At 45.7% G+C, this 21,402-nt stretch overlaps 1 protein-coding gene across 1 annotated transcript in view; it reads right to left on the bottom strand.

The window, feature by feature from the left end:
• LOC8028838 (focadhesin) overlaps positions 1-21,402 on the bottom strand; it is a 77,184-nt gene that overhangs the window by 7,459 nt on the left and 48,323 nt on the right. The window contains exons 25-33 of the mRNA XM_029973218.3: positions 20,492-20,608; positions 19,642-19,764; positions 18,605-18,682; positions 16,010-16,178; positions 14,306-14,386; positions 12,185-12,301; positions 10,506-10,621; positions 4,217-4,354; positions 3,087-3,391 (exon numbers count right to left, since the gene is read on the bottom strand). Coding sequence (XP_029829078.2) covers positions 3,087-3,391; positions 4,217-4,354; positions 10,506-10,621; positions 12,185-12,301; positions 14,306-14,386; positions 16,010-16,178; positions 18,605-18,682; positions 19,642-19,764; positions 20,492-20,608 — 1,244 coding nt within the window. The remainder of the gene's footprint in view (positions 1-3,086; positions 3,392-4,216; positions 4,355-10,505; positions 10,622-12,184; positions 12,302-14,305; positions 14,387-16,009; positions 16,179-18,604; positions 18,683-19,641; positions 19,765-20,491; positions 20,609-21,402) is intronic.

Below are 21,402 nucleotides of genomic sequence, written 5' to 3'. Positions count from 1 at the left end.
GCCCCAATCAACATCATTCACCACGTGGAGATGCGGTTAATTTTCACTGCTCAATGTTAGCTCGTGCCCCGTGGCTTGCTTTATCTTCGCCTCTTCACTCGCTCCCCGCCTTTTTTTTTTCTTTTCTTAGTTTTTTTTTTGAGGCGTCTTGGTTTTTGTTTTATCACCACGGCTTGGCACCACTAACAGGGCCGCAAAGTTAGAGAGCCTACACAAAGTACGTTCTGTCAGCAAGTCAGATTGTGCCGCATTGCAACCCCTTGCCGCACGCGTGGTGGTCATGTCCACCCCTAGAAAATTCCTTGGGAGAATGTTGCACAGGATATATGAAGACCTTTCTTAGTTTACTCAGAGCTCACATACTGTAAACAACTTTTATTTTCGTGAGGACCTCAAATTCATGAATATTGCGACTTCCAAAACGTTGAAAAAATTGGTCTCGTGAATAGGTTCGCCCATGGTAACAAACACACGGCGTATCACTTTAAATCACAAAATTTTATGCCTACAAAATATTCCTGAAGCCTGCAAAACTCTAGAAATACTGAGCCTGCAAAGAGATAGTCGTTTACAATACTACCATGAAAAACCTATTACTTGTGAGAAAGTTGATGCTGCAGAGAGGAAGATTGTAGTACACATCTTATGCCTCAAAGGTGTGAACATTGTCGCACAAAGAGTCATTGAAGGAACGTTCTGGCAAAACACTCTTGCAGTCACGCATCCCGGCCTCGACTCCCACTATTTCACGTCTCCGTTTCCTCCGATGCACACGCTTGTTCTCTTCCCCTGGCGCTCTGCACACTCTCCCGCCACATGTGCGAGCAACCCCCTCAACACCGCCTAATAACAAGGTCGTAGTGCTAAACTTCCCGGGTGCCCTCTGGAGGCTAGGACAGGGCCACAATGCAAAATTTATATAGGTGTGGACATGGCAGGGGTTGCAGCTGCCAGATAAAGTCCTCTCTTTGCCTCGGTTGAAAGCGGCGCCACCAGATGGCTCCTCGATATGCGGCTATAGGCAGCCCGTTGCGGGCCCGTTTCCCGCGCTCCTCTACGGGAGGGATGCTCGTTTTTAAAGTTGTTTTCAGGGTGTGCCCCCTAATGTAGCCCTTGCCACTTGTGCTACGTGTCCTGCTTAGACACTGCTTCGACGTCGGTCATAGTTTTATATCTGACACCCAGGTGCCACAAAAATAAAACACTGTTTTTGCCTTTTTTTTTTTCCTCAGTTGCGTCGCCTGGATGGCGGGAATGCTGTCCGCTGTGGCTACTTGGGCATGCGCCAAGAAAACTTTATCTGTTCAATTGCGTCGCAGCATTTGCTATATTGCATATCCTTAACTAAATGCATCTTACACTGTGGGTCGGGTACATATTGGGTCGCGTACGACTGGCACTCATACTCAATCAAATTTGGCGACGCTCTCTGAAGTTTGACTAAAAACCCTCAGACTAGGACGAGAAGGGAACACCAAGTCTCAAACACAGCTCGCTTTGTGTTGGATTCCTGGTCATTGGGTTCATTGCGTGCTTTCAGTTAGGTATAGTGTTTCGGGTTTCGCCAGAAAAGTGTACATTTCGAGGGTTTCTTGAGACGTCTTTCTTTTTGGGTTTCTTTTGGGCGCTGCCGGTTTGGACAATGTTGAAATGACCATTGTATAAAGGAGGTCACTGCATCTCAGTGCTAATGCAAAAGTTGCAATGCTTTTTTTTTTATAAAGGAGGACATTGCTTCTCAGTCCTATTGTAAAGGTTGCTTTGTTGTACTGCTTGGAACACGGGATTCCCCCATTTCTCCCTCTCTCTCGTCTCTAGTGTTTTGTGTAGGATTTGATACCTATATAAACGTCCTTCGTTATTGAATAAAGTTCAGCTGTGTTTGAGACTTTGTGTTTGTCCGTCCCTTCTCATGCCAGTCTCGGGGTTTTTAGTCAAATGTTTAACCACCACTAGTTTGTGTGCGCCCTAATCTTTTGTTCATCTTCAAAATATCTGCGAGGATCCTTGTTACCATATTTGTTTCCATAATCAACACTCACATAATGTATGCATACCCCCACATCGGTCATTAATATCTGCATTTTCATACGTCAATTAAGCCACCAAGCGGCCAGGTCAAGCCAAGAGCAGCAGAATACACGCACGTTATGGCTGCGAGTGAGAAGTTTCAGAAGTGACCAACTCAGCAGCACGCAGATGCATTATGTCGACAAACAGGCCGTCGTCTGTGGTTTACTTTCGGACAGTGAAATTGTGAAAGTGGTTAGGCTCGTCGCTCTTCGCAACCAATTGAGCTGCTTTTTCTTTAGCAAAAAAGGTGCCGAAGGTACCCTAAAAAAGGTTAGCAATTTGTAGAGCACAGTTACTGTAGTGCACGCATGACCAGCCGTGGGTGCGCCTCCGTCGACGAAGACATGCAACAGTAACACCCCTGTCGGATGGGCACCTAAAGTGACATTTATACAAAATGTGTAAATGCCCAGAATTTCAACCAAAATATGCGTCAGTTTTACCGGAAAAGAGGTGCGTGCAGAAGTAGTATGTGATAGGGCAGACATCACCACTTTGCACCGCGGCACTTGAAGAGGGTGAAGAGGAAAAGCACCTTGGTCAGCTATACGAGGGCTCGGACGTCTACGAAGGACGTCCGATATGTCCTTTGCCTATAGTCTGACAGGCCAAGAACGAAGCGGAAGCTCCTCCCACCTCTTTTTTCTTCAGCACAGAGTAAGCCGGGGAGGAAGTAGCCTCCTCTCCAGCATTCGCTCCACTAAAGTGGAAAGACGTGCAAAAAGCTTCCGCTTCGTTCTTGACCTGTCACCGACTATAGTTTTGAAATGTTTCAAAAGTAGCATGTAGACGCTTGTTGTGATATGCGCTACCTCACGCATCATGTCACCATCATCATTTTTGACGACACGGTAACACATTCCGCATTTAAAACTGGGAATGCACCAGATGTGCGGGAGTGCAACTGAGTAACAGGAATTTCGCCTAGATACTCATTATCCTACATTAGCAGCAAGGACGACGATATCTTTGCGAGTGAACTTTCTAAAATTTTCATCAAGAGCCTCGTTTACCCCTGAGGCAGGCTGCAGGCTGCAGTGAACGGGTTGCAGATAGACCCGATGCTCCGCTTGCCCTTTCTGAACAACTGGCAGTGGAGGTATATCATGAGGGTCAGAGACTTCGTTCCGTCCAACAAGGTGGCTTGGGCGCTTTCAGGCAGCAGCACAAAGCAGTCGGCCAGCACTTCCGAGCGACTGTTTCCCAAGAAAGCTCGGAAGGAATTCTCCAGCCTGGAAAACAATTCCACCACTGTCTCGCAGACCAACAGCGTCGTACTTGGCTGGAGGTCCGAAGACTGGAGCACCTCTTTCAGACCCTGCATTCGAGGAAGGAACGTTGTCGTGAGGCTGACTGCAGTTCATAGCTTCTTTGCAATGCAGGCTGTGAAACCGCCAAAAGCAGCACGTTCGATTGTTGTTGAGCCGTCCCAAGTTCACAGCTTGCCTGCAATGCAGCAAAGACTATGAAACCTTTAAAGGTAACGCTTTTGAGCTAACCTGCTGTCCACCTTCAACGGCGCTTGCAGCCAATTAAAACTCGGACATTCCCCCAACCATCACATCTCGATGAAACTACTTCCTTTTTCGCACGATCTGCGCATCGCTACAGCACTTTTGAACTTCAACAGCTCACACAATTATAGAAGCATCTCATTTCATAAAGCATTACACCCATCGCAATAAAACCTACTGGTATGTACCTGCAGGTGCAATGCTTGTAAATTTCCAATACTTTGGACTATCTACCTACACTGGGGTCATTCGATTTACCTGCACCAGCCTACACCGATGCAGAAAAGTGGAGTGCGGCACAGGAAAGTGCAGGGCAGTGCACTTTTGGTCTGTGTTTTATGATTGGATGCACTCATAAATCGAATACGGCAGCGTGCACCGAGTGTAACTTGTGCAGGAGGTGTAGGTACATCAAACGAGCCTATTGTACGTCCCACCGTGGAATTCATGAAAACTTTTAAAGATATTATGCTTACAGAAATCTGTTCACTGCTTCAGGTATTGCACGGACCATTGTAGAAACAGCGGTGGGGTCTACAAGTACCGTAAGCGACTTTGATCCGTTACAATGCTGTGTGTGTCGGAACAGAAACTACTGCAGACTCCCAGAATGAAATGGGACGCTTTACCTTGACGGCGACCTCTGCACCTTGGCTGGAGGAGGCGGCCCTGATCGCCACGAGTTTCAGGAAAGGCCGTAGCTTGCTTGACGGAACCACCCTCACAACAGTGCTGAGAGCTGACACCAGAAGGTCCACACATTCAGGCTGCACAAATATGCATGCCCAGATAGTAAGTCACAAAAACCACATTGGTTATACTGCACCGATTGTTTATAACGAAGTCGGTTATAACAAAATAGCGGCTATTGCAAAGTGATCACAATTTCCCATTCCCGTTCGCACTTTTTCAATGTATTTGTTTCTGTTTTTAGCAAAAGAAATTGAACAGCTCCCACGAATATGACGAAGAGAAATTTTGTGATAATTAAAAAAAATATTAAGATTTGGAAAGTTTACTAAGTCGCAAACCACTGCACTTTGTGCTGAGGCTGAGCAGCCACCCAAAACGGACTGCAGACGTGCTACAAAAGCTGCAGGCGGCAGCCTCTGCACAGTCATCTGCTTCTTGCTTATTATCTGAAAAGCGGCTTTTCCACATCGTATGTGGAGAAGCTGTCGTGGCGTGCCAACAGGGACGTTCGGGGCATTAGCAACAACGTACCGACGGAGACGACAACAAGAGCCCAGATTTAAGCGAGGGAGCAACTCCAACCACCAAGAGCATTTGTAATGTAGTGGCAGATGCCTCCTGGGCAGATAATAGTGATGGGCCGAACTTTTGCCAAATCGAAAATTCGATGCTGAATCTTAGGATTCGGCAAAGTTGAATTTTCGTCGAACTTTTCTTGAGATGCGGCAAAGATTCGGCAAAATTACATTGTCGCCAGACCTAAAAGTTGATATTTCGTTTTTCCGGGCAAAACAAGTTTTTATTTTTTATTTTTAATGCATATTGACACAGTTGTTACTAGATAAGGTAATATTAAGGCCAAAGCCTTATATGTCTTATCATTCAGTCGACCTTCAGTCCTTCAGCGAAAACACATTGGCAACACGAAAGGTATGAAAACGAAAGGCACCAATGAAACGACGCCAAAAGTGCGTCGTCAGACAACGCGCTGTCTTCAGAGGTTCACTATCGCCAAGACCACAGCCGACACCACGATCCGAGTCAGCCAATGAAATGGCGCCAAAAGCGCATCATCAGAGAGCACGCTGTCTTCGGAGGTTCACTATCACCGGGACCACAGCCGACACCACGATCTCTGACGACGCCAAAAGTGCGTCGCCAGAGAGCGTGCTGTCTTTGGAGGTCCGCTGTCACGCTTACATCGGCGCTTGGGCTTTCACCTTCAAGTCGTCTTAGAGATAAAATAAGAGACCTTGTGAATTTTTCTACAATATAATTGTATTGGTGTCATTTTTGTGTGTTTACTGGCAATTTTACAGCAACCTTTTACAGAAGCGGTGTGACAACGAGGTTGGGTTTTGAGGCCTCATCGGAGTAAGCTTGCAAGTGTGTACATTGTTGAAATAAAGGTGGTAACACTGTGTTCTTACTTTTTCTGTGAGTCACCATTTTGTGCGCAAAAATGAATGCATTGGACTGCTGAGCCTTCACCAGAGGAGATAACAATGTTATTGTAAATATGCATGTTTGTTTGTTTTTTTTCCTTGAATTTGAGTCACTTCAGCTTTGCATGAAAGCGTGCGTCTCATATTCACGATGTCTCGATTCTAACTTTTAAAATTCTTGTTTCTGATGTTAGAACACATACGGATGTTTAGGAGTTAGGAATGTCGGATGTGCAACGTCGAGCATGATAGTTCTGTGTTTAGTTTTATGCAAACTGATGAAAACCGCAAAATAATGCTAATTAAAAAGCAATAATACTATGTTGTTTTGGCACAAACTTCTTGTGAGCGGGGAACAGGATTGCTATAATGGCGAGGAGTTGACATTGACAAGTACTTTTAAGTACTTGTCAATGTTACAAATAACTTCTGCACACTAAAAATTTCAAATAAAAGTCACGTTATCCAGAATGTACCGCATCATTTGTCACTTGCGCAGAAGACTGCGTTAATTCGTGGTCAATCTTCTGTTCTTGAGGCAGAAAATATTGAAGAAAACCACACTCACAAACACACAGCTACCATATACTCCGCACCTCAATGTAACCGCCCGTAGTACTACACTGTAAGATGATAACCGCACGGCGGCCATTTGCATTCATGGCCCCGCAACCCCATCGCGTTCTCGCGCGTGCGCAGGCATTTGCCGAATTTTTGCCGAATCTTTGCAGAACTTTTCTTCAAAAGTCTGGCACGGGCCGAACTTTGCCGAATCTGTAGTTCGGCAGATTCGACCCATCACCGGCAGATAGGCACAAAATTTGGTTGTTTCCCGGCCAGCGTGGTGAAGAAACCGGGCAGAGAGGCGGACACGTCTGCAGGAGATGAACGCTTTTGACTCCTCGCAGTCCACAGCTTGTTGTACAGACGCGGCCGGCCCACAAACCACGTGACGTTGATGCAGCAGTTGCCCCCTCTTTTAAATCTAGGCTCTCTATACCAACGAAACACGAACCTGAGAGCGAACTCGGTGCTGTGCGCGCTTTTTGTTTGCTTCGAGTCCCGTGTCAGCGTCGCTGATCGGTGTGGTCGCTCTCTGTGCGAAAGTCTAGCTTTGCTCAAGGACTGATTCAGTGATTCGTCGCCACTCAACCAACTCAACGACGCAATTCCCGGCCCTGCCAGCACCTCGACGGAGAAGACGAAGGCAATCTCCTTGAAACAAAAGCGTGCCGCCATCCTCAACGAAGTGCGCATAAATGTAAAGAATGCCATCTGCTGTCGGCATCCTCCTTAGCAACCGTCGCAGCTGTCGACACGGTCCATACGTAGCTCACAGTATCTTTTTTCGTTCGGAGCTTCTCGCAGTTGGCGAGAAGCTGCTCCAATCTAGCAGAGGGCGTGTGCAGGGAAGCCTTGACCGCTTTCTGCAGACATGATGAACATGTGCCCGTAACGACCCGGGTTATCCTTTTTTCTTTTTTTTTTTTCGTGTCACTTTGATGGAGTTTAGATATAACGAAGAAGCGGATATAGCGAAGTGATTTCAAATTCCCGTTAACTTCATTATAACCGGTCTCGACAGTAAATAGAGCACCCCTACAGAAAGTCAATAAGAAAAAATATTTACAATGTCAGCATTGATGCTAATCAGTACCTCAAATTCCTGCAGCAGGTTAACAAGGTGTTTGTGGAGAATAACATAGAGGACGAAAACAGGACGACACGTTTCTCCAACTGGCAGCATACATTTATTTTGACGCCCGTCACCGAACGCGACAGTCACCGCGCGGAGTTGGAAGGGTTGAGGAGGACAGAGAAGGAAGGGAGGGTGGGGGTGGAGAGAGGATGGAGATGGAGGGAAAGAGAAACATGTTTTTAGCCGGCAGCGCACGCCGAAGTCAAAAAAGGGGGGGGGGGGGGGGGGGGGGGGGGGGGATAATAAGGGAAGTGACCTTGAGGAGGGAAGGGCGACCCTACTTCAAAGGCGCCTACGTTTGTCGCAACTCCGGACGCAGAAAGGAAACGTCGGCGTCGGAGTGACAAAGCGATGGGGACCCGATGTTTTGCGGTGAATGGCGCATAGCGAAGGCTTCGATAATCTCGCGGCCGTATCTTGACCTGTGTGTGCCCACTGTCGTGGTGGCCGGAAACTCTGGTTCGCAGGAGGGGCACGAACCGACGTGCTGGGCAATTGGGTGCAGGGAATGGAGGGATGGGTTGGAAGCCGCCTGTTGTACCTCGTTGGCGTGCTCCCTTAGGCGGTCGTTTAGACATCGGCCTGTCTGGCCGATGTATTGCGCGCCGCACCCAAGCGGGATCGAGTAGACGCTGGCCTGTCTGCAAGGAACGAACTTGGTGGCGTGTTTTTTGGAGCACGGCTTTGGGGCGGTTGGGTTGTTGACCTTCCTGCAGAGCGAGGAGAGCCTGAGGCTCTCCTCGCTCTGCAGGAAGGTCAACCCAACCGCCCCAACAACCCAACCGCCCCAAAGCCGTGCTCCAAAAAACACGCCACCAAGTTCGTTCCTTGCAGACAGGCCAGCGTCTACTCGATCCCGCTCGGGTGCGGCGCGCAATACATCGGCCAGACAGGCCGATGTCTAAACGACCGCCTAAGGGAGCACGCCAACGAGGTACAGCAGGCGGCTTCCAACCCATCCCTCCATTCCCTGCACCCCAATTGCCCAGCACGTCGGTTCGTGCCCCTCCTGCGAACCAGAGTTTCCGGCCACCACGACAGTGGGCACACACAGGTCAAGATACGGGCCGCGAGATTATCGAAGCCTTCGCTATGCGCCATTCACCGCAAAACATCGGGTCCCCATCGCTTTGTCTCTCCGACGCCGACGTTTCCTTTCTGCGTCCGGAGTTGCGACAAACGTAGGCGCCTTTGAAGTAGGGTCGCCCTTCCCTCCTCAAGGTCACTTCCCTTATTATCACCCCCCCCCCCCCCCCCCCCCTTTTTTGACTTCGGCGTGCGCTGCCGGCTAAAAACATGTTTCTCTTTCCCTCCATCTCCATCCTCTCTCCACCCCCACCCTCCCTTCCTTCTCTGTCCTCCTCAACCCTTCCAACTCCGCGCGGTGACTGTCGCGTTCGGTGACGGGCGTCAAAATAAATGTATGCTGCCAGTTGGAGAAACGTGTCGTCCTGTTTTCGTCCTCTATGTTATTCTCCACAAACACCGTAACTTAACCAGCACGCTCCATTTCCACGAGGTTAACAAGCTTACCCAAACTTTACTGTATAAAATAAAGACTGTAGAAAGCTCATGACTGATACAGGAAGTTGAGATACTGACACAAAAAAAAAAAATAATGCCGGAACCATGTTTTCCTTATAAATTCTAACAGATGCTCAATCGCTATCCATAATAAGCAATAATATTTTTCGTAGCCATCAGGTTAGACCTCGCTGCTAAGTGACTGGTAGACTGGGTGACTTAGCTGAGGCTTTCAGTACCAATAAAAAAATTCTAATGGCCATTTTTCAACAATTACAACTACAATATGTGACATGGTAACCCTAGGGTGCCTACACGTTTCCGCGCTCCGCTGTTTAGGGTGGCGACAACGTTTGTGATACCTGTTGCCGACAAACCAGTGTTGCCTACCTCGTTACCATGGCAACCTCTGCTGTTTTCGTCGACCGTTTTGTCACACTCGCTGGTCGTGCGCTAGGAATACGCCGCTAACCCTCGTTAGGACTAGGGAGCGCTAACCGCTCTCGTTCCGATGGCGAGGTTTCGGCATTCAATGCCGATCTGTTGCGTTCCATTTTGTCGCGGGAACTCGCGTTTCGATAAAAGCAACGCACACTTCCTGCTTGCAACTTCAAAATATAAAACACCCGAATAAAGAGAGCGACAGCCACGATGACCACCATCCCGCTGAGCCTCCGACTCCTCTTATGAACAGAAACGGAAGTGGCCTCACAGTGTTGCTGGTGTGTCGAGACTACAGAAACTCAACGTTGTTTACATTTAGCGAAATAAGAAGTGGGAAAAAATGGCGGTGGTAGAGGGTCTGGGAAAGGGTAACAAGAAGTTGGCGCCACCCTAAGGCAAATGCGGAAACATGTAGGCACCCTAGGTAACCCTGGAGCCAGGAAAAAGGGGGAACGTAAAACAGACACAAAACTCCAAACACAGCTAAATATTTATTTCACCGTCACGTCCTTAAATAGACCTATGACCAAGCGACGCAGACACAAAAGGTTTGACAACAAAGAACCTACGTACGACTTCTTTTCCCCGGCTCCAGGGTCACCATGTCAGTATTGAACCAGCTCGCCTGCACCCTTGCTTTAGTTACAATAGGTGGGATTATGATTAAACAAAAAGCGGAGAAAAGGAGGATGGTCACGCAGCAAACAAATTATGGCTATCAAATGTTAAATTTCACAGTCCCACACTGTCTAGTCTTTGTATTGATAATTATGATTTTGACAATTTAACTTTCAAGGAATGCACTTATATTTTTGTACATGATTATCATTTTGGTTTCACGTTTTGCGTTTAGGTGAACTTTGGTTTGCATGCATATGAACTGCAGATGTGCAATGTTTCTACCCTATAAGTCGTCTTTTGTATATTTTCCGCATGCATGCGGTTGACCAGTGTAAAAGGCCCGAAGACCAGTCAGCTACCCACAGGAGCTTTTTTCCTTTTGGGCTCCACCATCATAATCAATGAAAATACTGTTATTATTATTAGTAGTAGTATTATGCAAGGCACCCTTGACACAGGCAGGTAGGAAAAACGAAGGAACAAGCTGCTCACCAAGAGTGTGTGGAGTACGGGGAGAGATGCGCAGGAAGCCAAGAATGAGCCCATGGAAAGGGAAGACACGCCATTGCGCACGGCAACGCCCAGTATCAGCGTGGCCAGGTCCGCGTCTACGTGGAGAGAGAGCAATCATCCACCGCATATTACACGCAGGAGTTGCAATACAGTGATACAAGATTCCACTCGCCACCTATGGTGTTCGGGAAGTGCCTTCACGGAAAGGGTGCCCTCACATAGATGAGAGAAAGAAAAAAAATTGTAGAGTCCTTCCACTTCACGTGAAGATGGAGGACCAGTGAAGCTGCTATTTTTACGTCTAGGACGATGCCTAGAGGAAGACGTCTAGGACGACCTCAAGGACGACCTCTAGGACGACCTCGAGGAGGATGCCTAGGACAACCTCTCGGACGACTTCTAGGACGCCCTCGAGGACGCCGCCTAGAGGACGACCTCAAGGATGACTTCTAGGACGACCTCGAGGACGACTTCTAGGACGACCTCGAGGACGACGGTTAAGACGACCTCGATGACGACCTCAAGGACGACTTTTAGGACGACGTCTAGGACGACCTTAAGGACTTCTGGACGACCTCAAGGACGACGCCTAGGACGACTTCTTGGACAACCTCAAGGACGACTTTTAGGACGACTTTTAGGACGCCCTCGAGGATGACGCCAAGAGGATGACCTCGAGGACGACCTCAAGGACAACTTCTAGGATGACCTAGAGGACGATGCCTAGAGATGATAACAAGGGATCAGGACCTCACTATCTAATAAAGGCAAGGAAGGCTGACTATTTATTCATATTTGCCATGACCAATGGGAAGTTTTCTGTCAACATCCGCGGACACATTTTTTTCCAGATCCTAGCGCATAACAGCTTCGCTGTAAAAAAATATTTCAGCTTTCTACTTTGCTTGGAGCCGCTATCAATCAATGTACTACAGTCATGCGACCGTTAATGTGCACCTCTTTGTTTCCCCCCCCCCCCCTTTCCCAAAATCTTCCATAATACGAGTCGTCCTTAGTAACAAGACAAAAATGCATGTACCCAGTTCGTCCCCGAAAATTTTGTTTATGTAGCGGGGCATCATTGTTAACGGGGTTCATGTTAACGAGACATAGCCACACTGGCAGACCCAGCTTTGCAAAGGGATTTTATCTACATAACCCTCCCCTGCAGAAAATTAGCCAGCCAAGTGGAAATCTGTTTGTTAGCCCACGTGTAACTTGTTCGTAGTTTGTAATCGAGCGCAACTCACTTGAAATAAAATTTGTTATAACAAACTCTTCGAAGAGATACATACAGTGGTACCAGAAAACTTTGGGTAAAATCGTGCTAAGCAAATAAATTTGCCATAGAAAGCTCCACTATACAAGTGGACAAACATATAGAAGATGTCTTTAATAAGGCACTTGGACTGCTTTAAAGGTGCCAAAGAAAACTGTAGCTTGTTATAAATGAGTTGTACAATATAAACACAAAAGAGAATGTGCACGGCACAAGAAAAGCAAGCAAGATGGAAGGATGTTTTGGGACAGCCCAAGCCTAACTAGGGAACTTTAAATAAACATTTATCAATAAGATCTCAATAAATGATAGAAACGTGTCTGACGCACATATCCGACGCACGAGTGAAAGTAGGTCTATGAACACCAATTCAACTTACCGTCGGTGTCCTTGAGGATGGGAGTCAGCAAGGAAGTCCAGTTAAACGGTGGCAGGGCACGCGGAAAGTCTTGGTTCAGGGCACGCAGGCACGCAAACACGTGGGCATTCACCAAGCCTGTGCCGTCAGAACAGTAGCATGCAATAGAACCATACAAAAGCGTTCCACCATTAACTCTTATTCCGCAGTAAAATGTTAATGTGTTTGGGCCCCCCCGAAGAAGGATATTAAGGAGGGACGCGGGGATTAAAAACCAAGAAATCGTGAAAAAGTAGATTTTTGGAAAACCACTTTTTTGGATTGTATATTCCATCAACTACCTCCTCTATAATTATCAACACCTAAATCACTGAAAAAAATATGTTAAAAAAAATTATTTATGAGGTTCAAGCAACCTCCAAATTGTACTAAACATACAAAATCAAGCTGGACTATGAACGCTTTTCGCTCTTGTTCAACTTGGTGCACAGCCGCGCCTCGAGATTGCAAAGCACTGATTAGCCAAAGCGCCCGCTCAAAGGAGAGCGCTACCATTGGCCACGACGTTTGGTTTCCTTCTGTTGCCATGTCTACCACGCTGCCGGGGTGTGTCTCGCCGCCTCGCGTCGTCTGCTTGTTCCCGCGCTTTGTCAACTTTGCTTTGCTTTTCGCCATCTTTATGGTCGTTTGCAGCACTTTGTTTTAGTAGCTTTGTAAACTTTGCCCGTGTGTTTCGTGGCCACAAGATATGCGGGGAATGAATTAGGAGACTGCATGCATTCAATGCACAGAAGCGGTTCATGCAAGTTTCTTTGCATGGAGATCATCAAAAGCAGCATTGGCAGCCTGCGTCTGCTTGGCGGAATACCGATGCTCATTGCACCGCTACTTCCGATTGCGATTCTTTTATCTATACTGGCCATCGAAACTAAGTAAAGACAACAGCGAAACAAAGAGAAAGAATGCAAGGACACATCCAGCTACTCCACGGGTAAATCCGTTTGAGATGGTGCAATCATGCTTGCGATTTTCGTGATTTTCGGTTGCAGCGTTACTTGCTCGAGAGAAAACAAATGAATAAAAGCCATGGACGGTGACTTATGAGCGTGCGTACGTATATCTTGGGATCTGTTAAGTGAATTTGCATGCAGTATTTTTTTTTTATTCCGTTCCTAAATACATTTGTGAGGGCATGACAAGCTTCCTTTTTTAGAAAATTATGTTAAAAATTTATAATACTCAAATTAAATTTGATATACAAGGATATGACCAACAATATAAAATTCAATGTTGTACAAAAATGTTTTTGAAAAGAAATTAATAAAAAGGTCTTTGTTATGCCCCAAGGTGCCTATCCAGGAATGCTTATGATAAATTTCAGATTGCCACTATGTTTTTCTATTTCTCCAGGCCTGGGATAAAAGAAGCAAGTGAACCATATTGAAATTTTTTTTTGTAAATCTGAAACTTAGCAGCTACTCTTATATATGTGCTATGAATGTACCCTGAGCATTTCATACACATAGCTCTAAAAATAAAAAAAAGTTTGTTTCATGCGAGCTTCCCTCTTTAAGCAGAGGTGTTAAAAGCAAAAGCAGCAGGAAAGCTGTTAGGAAACATCATAATCTAAACCCTGTAAAAATAAAACACCGGACATCACGACAGAAACTCAGATTTTGTCTCGTGTTGTTTGCTATTTTATCCCTCCGTATGTCAGGGCTTAGGTTATGACAGGTGCGAAGTTGTGCTAAGATGGAAACCACTCGTGCACATCAGTGAGAATTTCGTCTTCATCTGCTACACAGCAAAGATGATGGTGATGATGAAGGTGACGGTTGCACACATTTAGTGAAGCCATAGTAAAAGTCACGATTAGTTTGGCAGGCTTTCTATTCAAAATCTTTTACCACTGATGTAACGAGGATAGGCTGCAATCGCACGATTCAGAAACCATAACCTAAAGTGTTTGAATTATAAGCACATGCGCTTTGCTGTCTCGTCACCTTTTAACTATATATGAATGTTTTTATTTTACAACAAATCTGAATACATTGATGGCTGGCTCACAAAAAACATTTTCAGGTTCGCAAGAAAATAAAAAACAGTGCTGCGCAAAAGACGACGCTGAAGACAAAATCATACCTGACTTCGTGGCTGCAGACACAAAGTTTGTTAGGGGCCTCAGGACACTTTGATCGCTCAGGTAGGCATAGCTTGCCGGAACTGCAAGGTCGGGCCAGACAAAAAAGGGGCTGCTCATACTCATCTCTCAGCTCATGTCTGGCAACCTATCGAGCGACGTGAAGCACTAAGCCAATAAGGGCTAGAGCATAGACCTTTCCATATGCCTAGAGTAGAATGAGGATAATTGAGAATATAACGAGGAAACAACAGAAGCATACTTCCTGTTGCATTGCACAGAGCTTTACGATTCAACAGGGTGTTTCCTCATGACACCAATCTACCATTTTGTTGTTGGTTGTCACTTCGCGTCTCCCAAGACCGGCAAAGTGTGGTGGTGGGAAGGAAGTGCTCGGGGAACTCACTAATTGCACGTGCCCAACAACAAGATAGCGGAGAGGAGTGTGCCAATGAGAACACGTTACGTGCACAGCATGTGATTAAGCATGTGACATGTGATTAACGTGACATTAAACAAATGTTATCTACACAGGATCATCTCAATCTTGGTCAATTCAGTATTAATTTGGAGGTTTCAAGCTTACTCTGAAAGCTTGAATAATCTTCGTTTGAAGTACACTTTCAGTAATATATCCACTTACACAAAAGCTCAATATGTCCGGGGTGCCCATTAATATGGACACCCCGGACAAAATTTTCGGTGACCAATCTTTCGCCATGCAATTTTGTCCCATTTAGTATGGAAACCCACAGTTCAAACTACGGAGAGAAATTTCGGACACGATTTAGGTAAATACAGGCAATTTGTCAAGGTGTTATGAACAATACCCCAGTTGAAAAAACAACAACAGAAACTCTTTTATTTTAGTGAACCCAAGACGTCAATGTGCGCCTAAACGTTCGTTGCAAGTCTTGCGATGACAACTGCGCACCAAAAGGCGTTTTTGTTTCATCTTTTACGTAAAGTGGGTCATTACTGCTTGCGGCCCATTGTTGCTCGAGATTGTGCACAACCCACCAACAGAGACAAAGAAGGACGAACTCTAAAGCGACAAGGTAACCTCACTGTAGATCTTGTCACTGTTTGGAAAACGCGAGAAAGTAGCTTTGAACCCAGAAAGCTACTTTCTCTTAAGCTCCGTTTCGCCGTAACTCGGCAGACAGCCGACGCTTCAGACCGAGCGAGCCAATCAGCACACTGGAGGGACACACGTGGCTCACTAGGTGCGCGAATGTGCTGTCAAAGGCACAGGTGGGAGAGAGAAGAATGCTGCATCTCTCTACGAATTTTCGAGTGACGGGGGACAAAGCGATGTCTGGAGCATGCAAAAGAGGATTCGGACACGAGTTCCTCCTTCCCCTCTTCACCAACCGTTACGTACAAGCCACGTACACTCTTGCCCCCATACTTTTTTTTTGGTAAGGACTATCACGTGCCAATCCGTAATTATGGATTACTCATGCTATGGACGAGCTTTCTGGGGAACGGAGGCATCTGTGTTAACTAGACACGACTTTACCAGCTGTTTAACTCGAACCGGTACTCCTGACAATTCCAGATGGGAATGTTGGGGCCTCGATTCCGAAAAACTGAAAGGAACCCTCACCTTCCATTTAGCTAACTAGAATGCTTTAAAAGAGACCGAGCAATTGAACGAGAAATCAACGAGCCGTGACCAGCACTCCTAGGGCTGCCATGTTCACCTGAAGACGTAGACTGCGTCTGACCGCTCAGTGCAATGTGCAGCTGTCCCAGAATCCAGGCCGAACAGTTCATTAAGCCCGTGTCCTTGGAGACGTTCAGGAGGCTGGTGAGCAACTCGGACGCCTGCTTCAGGCCCTTGGTTGTGTTCGCCGATGGCTCTTCCATGTTCTGAAAGAAACAAAGAACCGAGCGTGCTTTCCTCACAGCCCTGGTCACTTCGGGTTTTGCTCAGTAAAGGTCCAGTAGTTCTCAAATAGTGGTGTCCAGGTACCTCGGGGTCCTTGAAAGAACATTAAGGGTCCAGGAAGTAATGGGCTATGCTACAGACAGCCTAAGAAGGAGTCTCCTATCGTTTTGGCTAAGAGGCTGAATTAGGAATCTGTCGCTGTCTCATGGGCCGGGAAAAAAGAGTATAATCATAAAAATCTAAGAAATACATAAATAAACCTCGGTAAACACTTGAACCCGGATATTAATGTCGGAGCCTTAAAAAAAGACTCCAAGGTTTATGAATACTCAAATTTAAACGACCGTGAACACCGTCGCTTGAACGTGGCGGTGTTTGCGATCTTCACCAACTAAGCTCTTTAGGGAGGCGTTATTTGGCAAGGTCCCGTTTGTCGCGGCCTTCGGTATTAGCAGAGACGCACGGAAGTTTCAACTGGAGCTAAAGTCAACATATTTTGTATATCAGATTATCAATATATCAAACTATTCTTTGATCCCCTTTGAATTCAATATATCCGGGATCGACTGTAGTTCCATCGTTCTACTTAGTCTTCTGCACTGCGTGAATGGGTCGAAGTTCCCATGCACCTTGATTTGTGCTTGGCGAGTTCCCTTGGAAACATTTCTTGTGTAACGTCCTAACCTCCTCACAGCACCGTCGACAAAACACAAAATAATTTAAAAAATTGAAAATGAAAAAAGTGAGCCGCATAAAAATAAACTTTTGATCCATAGAATTAAGCAAGCAACAAAAAAGAAACCTTACAAAATTCAGGCAGCAAAAAAAAAAGGGCAAAAAAAGAGAAAAAAAAAAAACGGGCAGAGCCATAACGGCGAAAGGAAAAGGTAAACAAAGATAAGGCATTCAAAGTGTGATTGCTCAACCGTCATTGTCAACTACGCTTGACAAAGACTTTTTTTTTTCTTTTTTTTTTTTTGCTTCTTTTGGGGCTAAGGAGTTGCGCAGCGACAGTAGTGTTCGAGGAAAGAGCGCATGCTACCATTCCAACAGTGGGCACTCCCTGTCCTCCCTACACGTGTGCGTGCCCTTTCCCTTGCTTTTGCCATCCTCCACTATTTTTTTCTTTTTTTTTTTACAGTTGCTTTTTGCTGCGTATCCCCATGCATGCGCTGTGCGTATGCTGGCTTGGCGGTCTGCCAGCCCCACAAAAGCCCCGCAACGCAAGCTATGTGCTCGCCACCAGCGCAATACGACCCCAGGAGAAGCGAGGCGGCCGTGCTTACTTTATCGAGTGTCCCCACTGTGGAGTTTGATACGGAAAAACAACGCTCCTATACTATGACATGTAACTTTCAAGATGTTTGGACTGTTCGTTATAAACAATATTTCCAAATACCTGGGTGCGATATAACTGGGTTCAGGGCTGGCTCGACTGTAATTTTGACAATGTGCAATAGTTGCGACAGAGGACACTAAGCACAATATACATGAGAGTGCAAAGGAATTCCTACATAGCTACACAGACATGAAGACAGGGACAAACAATAGTGACGCTGGTGATGAAAATGTTCAATTAATAATATGGCGAAAGGACCTGCATAACGATGTAATTTCCCTCATCTTTCTGGTATCTTCGTTTGTACATAGGGAGTGCGTCGCGGCACCATTTCTTTACGCGCACTTCTTTCTGTGCCTCTAGCAGCGGGTCTGATCGAAGTGGTCGCAGAACAGGGCTTTATTGAAAGGACCGTGGCCAGCCACGGGCCGGTCGGAAGACTTCGGCGGGATGGACGTGGCCCGCGGGCCGAGGTTTGGATACCCCTGGCCTAGAGCATTTCTCTCGGTGCATTTGTGCATTGCAGAGAGGCATGTCTGTACCCCCTTGAAAAAGCACGAAGCTGCTCACAATTTAGCAGCATGTACAACTAAAAAGAACCCCCCAAAAAATTAAGTACAATTTGATCTAATAAAAACTAAACAACTCCCCTGTATGTGTAATAATGTAAAAAGCTATACAAAAGTCACTATGCACATATCTATAACTGCATCAGTTTTGTAGAATTTCAAAAATACACCTCCTGAAGTTAAATATAAATTGTCATAAATGAAAGTATATACTGTAAACGACTTAGTTTTCACGGGCTCAATATTTAGCGATTTAGGTGAAAGCTAAGTTTTGAAATAATTTGCGGGTTCTAATTTCTGTGACGCCGTGAAATATCAATATTAATTCCAATATGTTTACATTTTACTTGGATTGTTTGCAAAACCTATTTTTCGCGAAATGTAGGCGATTCGCCAAATGTGCGAAAATTAGGTCCTTGCAAAAATTAAGTTGTTTGCAGTACATCAGACACATGTGACACGACGAGAATAAAGAAGAGACGCATCCACAGAGACTGACCATAAGCAAAACTCGACCTCCAGTCAGCAGGACACACAACCCCTTGATGGCTGCAAGCCGAGACAAAGTCGGCTGGCTCTGAAAATCAAAATATTTTGTCAGATGAATCGCTGCTATGCTCTCAAAATGCTTTGGTGAAAATGTTTGGATGTGCAATAAGTCATACCCACTGCATGCTCCCCATAGCCCACTTGTCTTTATTCTCCCTTAAGTATTACCACAAAAATAAATAACACACCTATTGCATTCGCTAGATGACACCAGTGCCAATAGTTAGCGAGGAAACTTCTTCCCCGCTCTGTCTTTACCGAAAGTAACCTTGTACAAGAAACAGATTAGTACAAAATTAGAATATGCCGCTGCCATAAGAAAACCGTCTTTTATCGCTAATCACTTCAACTGAATTCATTCAAAATCTCTCGGCACACTTCATCCCAAGCAACTATCATCCCACTGCCGGATTATTATTGTAAAAAACTCTTTATGCCTGTTGTTTTTTAAGCAAAGCAGTAAAATCCTTCATTCATGTTATTTTCGTGAAATATTACGTCGAAACACTATACTTTGTTATTAGCTAGTCGATCCACTATTCTACATCTCCTTTTGCATTGATCATTGTCATTAAGTTTGTAATCCCATTTTTAAAACATCATGGTTCCTTGAAAATTGTTAGTGTTCTTTTATAAGCTAATTGCTAATTGATTTGAACCGCCTTCCCCCTTTCACTGCTAACATTATCAATATTGTTTTCTTTAAGGACGCTCTTAATATGTGCACTTTCCAATTGTTCTTGTAAGATCACTCTCCTCTTTAACATATTACCTCCAGAGTATTTTTAATTAAAAGTAAATAAGGTTGACTACGACCTTACGAGCCTTTGACCAAAACTATAGAACACATGGGCGACATTTTGTACACACTTCACAAATTGAAAAGCTGCACTAAGATAGTAGTCAAAACCAGCACCAAACAACAACAAATTACGACGAAAAAATTTAAAAAACAAAAATTGTAAACATATGGTAGTAGTACCTTACCTCAGAAGCCACAACTGAAAGCCAGTGGCTCAGGAGAGAACTGTGCAAGATTTCTCCCTTGGAATGGTTCATCCCAACCATCGTGTGGACCAGGAGTCCCAGGGACATGGACGTTCCTGCGCACTGAAAGTGAGCGAAAAAACTACAAACTCGCACAAAGGAGAAGAGGTCGGGGAAAGTGTGGTGCATAGAAACACATCTTCGACTGGTGTGTTCGGTAACCCATACCGCCTGTGCAGTGAATGTAATCTCCAAGTAGCCATGAATTACGTCACGAGGGCCGGCATGTCAGACTGTCGGACGTCGCGACTTTGGCAGTTGGTTGTAGGCGTTCTGCCGAAAAAGTATGAGTGGATGCAAGTGTCGCCGTCATCACGGTTTGCAAACTCGTTGACGCCGGAGCTTCTGCAAACGGCAATGCAAAAGAGTGGCCTACGGCAGAACAAGCATCTGCCACACCCACCATCGCTACTGTGCCCGTCAGTATCACAACAGGTGACGTGACACTTGTACGATATCATTTGGCAGAAATCGAGACCAAAAATGAGGGCACTGTCAACACCAGCCGGAGGCACATTCCCGGCACCACACTGAACCCAGGTAAGCAAGCCACGAGTTAGCTGAAAAGAATACCCACAATAGAAGTAGACAGAACCCCAGGGTCTGGCAAGTGGGTTACTTCAGTCAACCTAAAGCAGTTGCTTCAAATATTCTGCAATGAAGGCACCTTCACCAAATAATATGACCTAAAGGTCTCTTTTCAATATCGGCAAAACATACACCAATGCCCCATCGTGCAATCCAAACATCGCTCGGGTCAGGTTGTTGTAGACCAGCCAGATTCGCACACCTGAGGATGCTCCTGGCGCCGCTTCTCAAACCAGAGGAAAAGCTCCTCGACGTTCTCGATCGTCAAGAGCGTCGACGCTGCGCTGCAGATCAGAATGCTGGTGCAGAGGCAGTGAACCTGCACACCAGACGTCAACACTTAGCAGTCGAATGAATCATAGAGTCTATGCCTTCGTTCGGGCAAATTTTTCGGGTGCCCAGCTTCCCTCCAAAATGTAAGTGCTGCCGTTTCAGCAAGGCAGATATGAACACACATACTACGCCGAAGCAATCTTAAACATGTGAGGAAAGAATGAAGATACAGGGTAGCTGTAAAATATAGCGACAACTCGACACCAAGATGAGGGTGGACAAAAATGGGTGCACCGCAGCACTGGCTTAGCTTAGGCAAAGGTAGTGAAGTTAGCTTGGTTTAGCTAGGGTACGCTACACCGAGGCTGTGTTCCACAATTTACTTGATCTTACTCCACAATAAGGGTTTCATACCTTAATGTTCGGACACCTACCTGCATCCAGCGTTTTTCTATCTGCGTTGTCACGCGACATGACCCATCGCAGTAACTCGGATCCATTTGGGTAAGATTCGAAACTCAGCCCAAGTGTACTTCCGTACAACAGCTCAAGTAACAGTTACTTTACAAACAAAGTAAGGTAGCACACTACCAGGGATGGGCAGTATTTCAAATACAAGTAATTGAAATACGTATCTTAAATACTTCGTGTATTTTGCATTTGTATTTAATTACAAATTGGGTAATGTATTTGACGTGTGTATTTAAATACTAAAACGTGGGTATTTCAAATACAATTGTAATTAAATACAATTTTGTGGGCGAAAATACATCCCTCAAATTTATTGTCACTGTCCAGAGCAGGAAGAAAACTACGTTCTGCATCGAATGCAGTGTCTCT

The sequence above is a fragment of the Ixodes scapularis genome, unplaced genomic scaffold (assembly GCF_016920785.2).
Source record: "Ixodes scapularis isolate PalLabHiFi unplaced genomic scaffold, ASM1692078v2 PGA_scaffold11__112_contigs__length_91849675, whole genome shotgun sequence".
NCBI classification, from domain to species: Eukaryota; Metazoa; Arthropoda; class Arachnida; order Ixodida; family Ixodidae; genus Ixodes; species Ixodes scapularis.
Note: the sequence above shows the minus strand (reverse complement) of the source record. Positions and strands in the feature narration are given on the sequence as shown.